Source organism: Alosa sapidissima, chromosome 8 (genome assembly GCF_018492685.1).
Source record: "Alosa sapidissima isolate fAloSap1 chromosome 8, fAloSap1.pri, whole genome shotgun sequence".
Classification (NCBI taxonomy): Eukaryota; Metazoa; Chordata; class Actinopteri; order Clupeiformes; family Clupeidae; genus Alosa; species Alosa sapidissima.
Window position 1 is genome coordinate 18112795 of NC_055964.1, and position 9606 is coordinate 18122400.

Below are 9606 nucleotides of genomic sequence, written 5' to 3' on the forward strand. Positions count from 1 at the left end.
CACCTCATGAAGACTTAACAGTGAAACCAGCGTCCTGGAGACACTCCCCTCCATGCTGCCACCATATTACCACATTGAAATATCCAATACCCAAAATACTCTTAACCAGCCTGGTCTAGGTTGGCTAGGTTGGTCCGTCCCGTTGATGTGGACTGAACCATAACCATAAAAACCCTAGCCAACCACCATCAACCTAGGCACAGCCCATCACAAACACAAAACAAATTAGCCAGTTAACTTAGCCAGGTAGCTTAGGGCCCATCACAAACACAAAACAAATTATCCAGTTAGCTTACCTTAGCTTGCGCCCCAGGAAGGGTAACTTCTCCTTACCCACAACCATTCGCTTGCTCGTTCTGCTGCCAAGGACATGTTACTAACCACCTGCCTTAGACTTCGACCACAAATGCCTAATTAGACAGCAAGCCAATAGCAGATCTGGCCACAAACCCTCGTGCACCGATTTCAATAGGCCTTAATCGTGCACTCCAACCTCGCCTGGCTGCCTCCTCTGCTATTTCAGTGTATTTCGCTCTCTTCAGCTCATTGGCCTCTTCCACTCTGTCTTCCGAAGGAACCCATATGTAGCCTACAGTGCTGTAAAAAAAAAGAAATATATATATATATATATATATATATATATGGTATTCATGGTATTATGTTCTTGACTAATTTTGACAATTGAACAGACTATTGTGCATGTGATGACCAACAATCAGTAGACCAACAAGATCTATTCACTTGGAAATTGTGCTATATGGAGGCTACCTGTACTTAATCATTTGCAAACGTCTTTTGCAATTGCAGACATTTGCAATTTGATGAAATGAATGAGAAATTCAATTCTGTTGTGAACAATTACCAAGTAGTTGGGAGGTGTGTCCGTGTTTTTTTGAGAATGTAATTTCTGTTTCAAGAAATGAGCCAAACCAATGGAGAAAACCTGTAATAAATCCCTCTGTGCAATCTGTAGCAAAGCTCAGAATGTACACTTTTCTCATAATACCTGTGGCATAACTGTAATTTGGCGCCCTCTTCTGGCAACATTGTTGTCCTTCAACATGCTTTGACCTCGCACAGTTCAGATTTGTTCATATGTCCCTGTACCCTTTGTGTGCTTTCACAGAGGCAAAGTCAGCGCCTGATGAATGCTTTGAGATGGTCAACTCCAAAGGTGACCGCTTCGGAAACTGTGGCTACCACTCCAACAGTTACAGGAAATGTGAGACCAGGTCAGGATATAGCGCTGAAACTATGCAAGCTCACACTCCTATATAAATGTGCAAAGCCCAATGGGCAGATGTGTGACTTTGTGTCATTGTTTTACTATATCTCAATATATATATCTATATATCTCAATAAAATAGTTGCACAAAACAGCACAGCGTATTATTGCTGGTATGTGTGTATATACTTGAAATTGCAAGCATTTTGGATATATACGTAATATGTACTTCGAGGTGTGATTTAATTATATTCACTGTATATTGGTATCTTCTTAAATGTAATTTCCCAACTATTAACCGTGGCTTATACATTGATTTTACAACATTTCTTCCGCTTTGAGGTTAATACACGGGGGCAGTTAATATGATTTTGTTTCTTTTAAATTGCATAAAACACTGTCCTGCGACTTATACACAATGCGGCTAATACACAGGAAATTACTGTATCACTATATTGAAAGTTAGTTCTGTATGCATGTGTATGCATTCACATACAGATAGTGATAATATGTGTTGGTATGACTCATGTGTGTGTATGTTCCCCTGTAGGAATGCCAAGTGTGGGAAGCTGCAGTGTGAGAATGTGGACTCGGGCACCATATTTGGCATCAACCCCGCCATCATCCAAACAACCATCCAACGCACCAAGTCCAAGTGCTGGGGGGTGGACTTCTCGCTAGGGCCAGACGTGCCTGACCCGGGCGTGGTGAGCGAGGGCACCAAGTGTGGGGAGAACAAGGTGAGGTGGCATCGCCATGCCGATGTGAAGAACACCAGACGCACACCACACACACCAACACTTGACAAGAAACAACAGATTTTTATACGTCACTTATAGTATATCTTGTGTTTTAGAAATGTTTGAGAGAGAGAGATTTTGTATATTTAGAATGAAGTTACAGTCACTGTAAAAGACTAAAGACTATATGTATATTAATGGTAATTTTGATACCATAGATTTAATAGAGACCCAGTCAGACCAATAGTATGAAAAATCAGGAACAGAGTTTATTTACAATGATGTGCATCAAGGGAGAGACAGCATGACTTCACCTAAAGATCCATCAGCTGCTGATCCATCAGACCCTGATTAGTGGCAGCCTGGCAATCTGGAGCAGATAGCTACTGACGCAGCCATGCAGAACAGTGAAACACTGCAAAGTCATAATATTCTGGCTTATCTCTAAATACAGTCACACACAGATATACACAGGGACAGTACAGATATCATACAGTCATGACATAGAATCATACTTTTAGTATCAAAGTGACCCACTAATGAGAAATGCAGACCATTAAACCACATATTGGAATATTGGACATAATGCAGAACATTAAACCATATATTGGAATATTGGACATAATGTTCTATTCCACTTTCTCTCAATATGCACACATCAGCATTTGCACATGTGTCTCCGATGATGCAATGTGATCATTTTACATGTGCTTTTGTCCTCAGGTGTGCTTGAATTTTGAGTGCAGACACTCGTCAGAGCTTAACTATGATTGTGACATGAAGAATAAATGTAACGGCCATGGGGTAAGCTTTTCAGCTGTTTACGTTCCTCTGTCTCCTTATGTCTCGGTGTTTCAGGAGAATCACAACTTGGTTCAATTGTCAAAGCATTTAGAGTGTGTATGTTTGTGTGTGTGTCTCTGTATGTGTGTGTGTGTGTGTGTGTGTGTGTGTGTGTGTTACAGGTCTGTAACAACAATAAAAACTGCCACTGTGATTACGGATGGGCTCCCCCTTTCTGTAAGGAGGAGGGTTATGGAGGGAGCATTGACAGCGGTCCCACATGGAACGGTATGATAGAGCAGCCTGAGCCAATGAAACACCATGGAGCAGTATGATAGAGCAGCCTGAGCCAATGAAACACCATGGAGCAGTATGATAGAGCAGCCTGAGCCAATGAAACACCATGGAATGGTATGATAGAACAGCCTTAGGCCAATGAAACACCATGGAACAGTATGATAGAACAGTCTGAGCCAATAAAACACCATGTGTCGTTGATGCACCTAATGTGTGGAACGTCCATTTCACATAAGCCAAACCACATTTATTCTACTGAAGAACATATGAAATATGAATAGTATATGGTATGAAAGGTGAACACGTTTCAGCCCCAAAACCTTAACAGCAGCTGCTCCTATGCTTGTTCAGACAGTAGACGTTAGGACAGATATCCCACTCCTTCGCTCCTCTCACTTCCTCTCTCCCTGTCTCCCTCTTTCTCTCTGCTTGTCTTCAGATAAGGACACATCCACCAGGGACGGTCTGCTGGTCTTCTTTTTCCTGGTCCTCCCTCTGCTCCTGCTGGGTCTGTATGTGTTCTTCAGACGGAACGAGCTGCGACGGCGCTTCACCAGGAGGAATCGTTCACGGGGCTACGAGTGAGTACAGGAAGTGAAGTCACCAGTTCAGAGATAGAGCAAGGGCTGAGGTCACAACATGAATATTCCAGATATGCCCAAACATATAACAGGTGTAACCAAATATATAAAATAATGGAGGTTAGAAGTTTGAGTTTCTGCTGCGCAAATTATTACATACATTTCATTAAGAGCAAGCACATCACATAGCCTATGTGGAAATATCACATAAACCCAGTAAGCCCAGTTAAAATCTGTGCTAAATCTACTACTGTGCTAAATATATACCAAGGATCCTTAATATACATTACTAATAATACTGCTAATAAAATATTATAAAATATTATATAACTAATAAAACTGATAGTTCCGGTACTTGATTGTGATTGGCTGAATCGCGTTCGATGCCGTTGTAAAATGCAGCATAAACATACACCTTGACCGCATTTCTTTCTATATTACTGCGCTACCATAACTTGATACAAAAAGTAGCTACGTTTCGACGTTGCTTGGCAACCATTCAGATAGAGGAAATATATTTATTGGCGGAAGAATGATTATCTATGAAAAAATCGTTACATTTCTAGTTGTTGTGCCTTCACTTTATGAAACTTTGCCAGGTATTTATAGTAACAGTTTTAGAAAAGCAATAAGCCACTCGAGGCTAAGGGGGCGCTCCGCTAGTGCGTTGTGCCTAACAACGCCCCTTAGCCGTTGTAGAATCAGTGTAACCTACGGCCTCTCGGGGCTTATTGCTTAATTTGTATATATTTCTACCTCTTATTCTCTCTGTGTATTGAACAGGGCTGAACCGGTGCCTCAGGACAACAGCCGTGTCCCACCCTCCCAGAGAGAAAATCCCAATATCGTTAAAAATGGAGTAAGTTACACATGCACCTCTATATACAGTACATAAACACTCACACACACACACGCATACTGAAATAGTTAAGCACTGTTACGACCCTTCTACAAGGTAGTGGTAGTGCAGGCAAAGTTAGGGAGTGGGGAAATATTTGAGAGGGCTTACCCCGTATGCATGCCTCTTAGCTGTTAATAGTGTTAACAGATGGCTAAATAGTCCCTGAAATCCACACCAGATTTACATATCTGTGAATGGGAAGATATCAATACCCCAAGCTCTGGTCTGGAATCTCTGACACGGTTTGGATAGGACCAAATCCACGTACATGAACCTTTCCTTCTCTGAACTCTGCACTGTCAGTGGATAGACAGGCAGGATTGGGGCAGCCGTGGTTAGCGCTTCGGACTTGTAACCGGAGGGCACCTAACAAGGCACCTAACCCCTCACTGCTCCCCGAGCGCCGCTGTTGTTGCAGGCAGCTCACTGCGCCAGGATTAGTGGGTTCAGTGTGCTGAGTGTGTTTCACTAATTCACAGATTGGGATAAATGCAGAGACCAAATTTCCCTCACGGGATCAAAAGAGTATACTTACTTATATACTTAGACTATACAGTAGGTCATAACTCAGCTCAGAGTTCACCCAAGTCCATGTGAATTAACGGAATTAACACTGAGATTTTCACATGGAGTCTCTGACTGCATTTTACTGCGTCCTGTTTAAGGCAGGATGGTCATATCAACCACAGAGATGAAGATGGAGGTAGTCAGTGTCCAGGTCTTCCCCTTCCCACAACCTACTCAGATGAGCTGATCATTCATTTCTTTGCCAGAGTGTGGGCTAATGGACACACATTGATGCATGCATTTTCTTATATACAGTATTCAGGCAAACTAATACAAATACACTCACACTTTGTCAAGCTAATATCCAGACAAGTATCAAAGAAATGATAATCTAAAGCTCACTCTTTTCAAATTTAGCCAAATCTCCTTTTGCAACCATTGTGTTCGAAACCATGTATGCACTTGTGTGTTAACTTGCCTATACAGTAATCCCATGCTAACTGTCTTCAAAGAAACTGGTGTTGGTCCGTAATCATTGACAGGACAGGACATCTCCATTGACTGGAGATCTCCCATATCTTTATATCTGATGTAACACCCTCTATGTAAGCAACTGACTAAGCTTTTCTCTTCTCTCCTGCATCTGACCAAAAGCACCAAGTTCAGTTATTACCACCAGAAGAGGTAAATGCCCTGGGCCCCTCACACTCGAAGGGGTTGTTGTGTCTTATCGTCATTACTGTTTCCCTCAGGGGCCTGCTTCTCTCCTCTACGGTCCCACATTTCTCCCTCTCCTGATCTATCCTTCCATGTCAGCTGCTCTCCTTCTCTCTCTTCACTTGCTCTGCATCCATGGGCTTTATAGCCCAACTCTGACTTAGAAATGCTGCTGAATTGTTGACCATTTAAAGGCACGCTATGCAGTTTTTTTAGCTTAATGTGCGCGTTTTTTAAGCTTAATTTACCTTAATTTAACAGCTTCAGAGTCATTGGAATGGTTATATGACTTTTTTCGGGTTGAATGGTGGCCGTCTCGCTTCACCCTTGCAACTGTGGGCCGGCGGGCCGACGGCCTCAGTGTCAGGAAGTATAAAGAGTGTAACAAATTGCTTTACTGCATTCAAATACACATACACGCCAGGCACCGGCTAGAAAAAGGTAGCGATGGAGTTTCTCAGACACTCGTCATGACAGAGCCAGCGAAAAAGAAGCAAAAACCGAGAAAACAGTAAGGAATATGCCAATACTGCATAGTTTACCTTTAATACCTCTCTGAGCATCGCAGTGGTGAGAAACCCACCAACTGAATTGAAGTCCTGGCTGAATTCTTAACTTAAAGATCAACATGTTGTTTTTACAAATCCTTTTACACCTCAGTCGCAATACATTTTATTGTGCATGTGAAGAGAGATTACATAAAATGCGGATCTGGTTGTTCTCAGAATAACTTCATTGGTATTTCTCCCAAAAGCATGCTATTCACCATTGCATGGTACGAGAGATGTGGTTTTGATTGAAGGGCTTTTATAGTTGTGGTGGCAGGAGCATGCTAGTCGTATTTCCTTTACTCCCTTTATAAGTGGTGGTGGGCAAAACTCTTCTTACATACTGTACCTTCTCAATGGAAAACTCTTCATTTATAATATATATTTTCATTATTATACAATTGTCTCAGTGTTATCTGCCAGTATGTTTTAGCAGATCGTCTTTGATCGAATTTGTTGGAGTAACATTACAGTAGGCAAGATATGATTTATGTTGCACCAACCAATCAGTGCTATAAAAGAGAGCATTCAAGAAGACCCATAGTGCTCGTCTGTGCCTCAGTGACAGAAATCACTGTTATTGAGAAACTAAGGTCCAAGCTTTAACTTTTAAATGGAATTGAACTGCTAAGGTTTGGGTTTTCTGGTGTGTGTGTTACAGGTTGTTCAGACAAATAGGACCACCTCTGGACCATCTTATGCCACGAGACCACCTCGGCCACCTGTCAAGTATGTTCACTGCTCAGAACTGCCTAGCAGCCTTAGATCAACTGTGCTGATACAGCTGTTAATACCTTGGTTTGCCTGTGTCTTGTGTAATATACATGAAGTACATCTGTCTAGACTGTAGTGTATGGAATATTTTGAACAGTTTTTCAGCATAATTCATGACTAATATGTTTACCATGACCTGTGCTCTTGTTGTCTTTCTTTGTTCAGGCCCGCTCCTGCTGCAACATATCTAGTGCCTCAGAGACCCCCTCCTCCACCTCCTGTATAGCCCACACACTGCAGAGGTCAAAGTGCGCCGTGGGACGTGTGGTGGCCAAGGACACTTGAGGGAGAAGGGGAATTGCCTTTCTGCAACACTCCCCCCTCCTCTCATAGTTCCATACTGACCTTCCAGCATGGTCTTACTGCTTCAGGGCACCAGTCAGCTGTCCAACAGAATCACAACGCTGTCACTTTAACCAGTAAAAACCTCCTGAAATACGACTCAAGAGTGCAGGGTCAGGCATCACAAACTCTCGTCCAATGAGCTGGCTCCTGCCTGGATAGACTCCATGGTGTCTACAGCAACATGCAGATTGTTTTTTTTTTTCCTATTGTTTTGATTATTATGGGCTACACAGGACCACTACTACCAATTGCACTTCACAGGCTCTGTTCTTGATACACTGCAATAGGAATGTACAGAGAAAAAAAAACACGAGCCACGATGAATCAGTGTGGCCTGTTGACATTGAATTTTCTCTTTTTTTGTTGTTGTGATGAGCACTGCTTTTTTAAAGAGTCCTCTATCCTTTTGTGGAATGTAAATCGAGCACCTGCTTTGGACTGCAGGCTTATTGTTCCAGGTTAAAGGTTATGCCGCAAGCTGACCATATTCTGCCCCGTTTGCATATTCGATGTGTTTTTCTTTTGTACTGATAACTCACAATGCTCTCATTCAAATCCCATTTAGAAAAGATCAAAAGTGTGAGATGTCACTTGAATTGACTGTTTTACAACTCACATAGTCTCTCACAAATAGATATACAGCATAGTACACGACATGTATCCCTACAGTATACAGCATGCATTCTGTCTCTCTCTTTCTCTCCTTTTCAGACTGCCCAAATAAGGTAGAACCTCAGAGATCTAGGCCTCTCAGACAGCCTCAACTATGCACACCTCAGTTAGCAAATCAGTTTTTAAGAGGAACTAACCCACGCAGGGTCTGTGCTACTGTAAACCAGTGTATCTACAAAACAATCATGCAAACAAACCTACAGTAATGGTTTTAATGCTGTGATTAAACATATTACACATTTGTATGATCATTTGTGTTTAGGCGAGGACAAAATAGGATAGTAGGGTGACGGCATGTGCTACTTGTGCCTGGTATAAATGGTGGTTTATTGCTGATAAGAACTTGTGTTTTACGTTAGTGTGCTTCTCACTCTAGCCTTCGCCCATGCAGAGTGTTGAAGGTGAACAGCTAAAAGCTCTGTTCAGATGCACACCTGAACCACCCCTAGCTGTGTAGAGAGATCAGGATGGTAACTGAGTGACTTTCAATATCCTGCACAGTTGAGAGGGACATGTTGTTGGTCATGAATGATCAGGTCTCTGAGATTCTACTTTCTCTCTGATGCAGTCATCTGTACAGTGTGCAGACAACTCTGAACCATGGCCCACTCCAAAAGAGCTGTTCAGAGACTTGTGGAATTCATATATTATGCTACTCGCAGTCAGAATGACAGTAATCAGCTGAGGATTCCTTCTCACGTTACTCTGCACATTGACTCTCTTTAGCTTAATTTAAGTTTTATAGTTTTTTTTATACATTTTTGGTTAAACTCATTTGGTTATTATGGGTTTTATAATCAAGAAAGGTTTCACACTTGGACTCATATGTAATTCGCTAATTTGGTTCTTTTGTTCTGTAAGGGCTGTGCAACTGTACGTGTTGAACATCTGCAAAAAAGAAATGTTGGTGAATATGAGGAATGAGCTTTTATGAATCAGATGGATTGAATTGTTCTTCCTTAGACATAACACTGGTCACAATCACACACTCCCACCCCCTTAATACAGATTAGTGTTTTATGATTCTTTCACATTTCCTTTCAATCTTATGCAGTTCCACAAATATAAATGCAAACACACACACACACATTTTTCACTGCAATACTGAATTTCTGTAGATGTCAAATACCCATGGTGCATCAGGAGGTACAGCTGAGTGCCATGCAGTATTGAAATGAATATATGATAAATAAATTAATAAATATTATACTGTATTTGCAAAGGAATATCATGTATATGTGACTGATATTCTTATCACCACTATTGATTGGAATAATGTACTTGTGCAGTATATATTATCAAAGACAGTATAGTGGAGGAATTTATTAACTGATGTTGGTAGGCCTGATTGCACTGCATACTCAACTCCAGCAGGCCCCTTTTCTGTGTCTGATTGTGGTGTTGTAGTGACTGCCATGACCTCTCTCAAGAGGCTGACTAGTTACTGGTACAGTAATGATGGTTGGTTTTGTTACTGCATATGAAAATAAAATAAAAAATCACTGGTATGTTTTTA

At 41.5% G+C, this 9606-nt stretch overlaps 1 protein-coding gene across 2 annotated transcripts in view; it reads left to right on the forward strand.

Moving 5' to 3' along the window:
- The window catches only part of LOC121714782 (disintegrin and metalloproteinase domain-containing protein 9-like), a 41555-nt gene extending 31949 nt beyond the window's left edge, over window positions 1-9606 (forward strand). The window contains exons 15-23 of one of the 2 annotated variants that reach the window (XM_042099847.1): window positions 1127-1232; window positions 1776-1965; window positions 2689-2769; window positions 2931-3036; window positions 3485-3626; window positions 4410-4485; window positions 5689-5718; window positions 6961-7028; window positions 7239-9606. In XM_042099847.1, coding sequence (XP_041955781.1) covers window positions 1127-1232; window positions 1776-1965; window positions 2689-2769; window positions 2931-3036; window positions 3485-3626; window positions 4410-4485; window positions 5689-5718; window positions 6961-7028; window positions 7239-7299 — 860 coding nt within the window. In that variant the 3' untranslated portion in view covers window positions 7300-9606. The remainder of the gene's footprint in view (window positions 1-1126; window positions 1233-1775; window positions 1966-2688; window positions 2770-2930; window positions 3037-3484; window positions 3627-4409; window positions 4486-5688; window positions 5719-6960; window positions 7029-7238) is intronic. The other variant, XM_042099848.1, reaches the window with a different exon arrangement.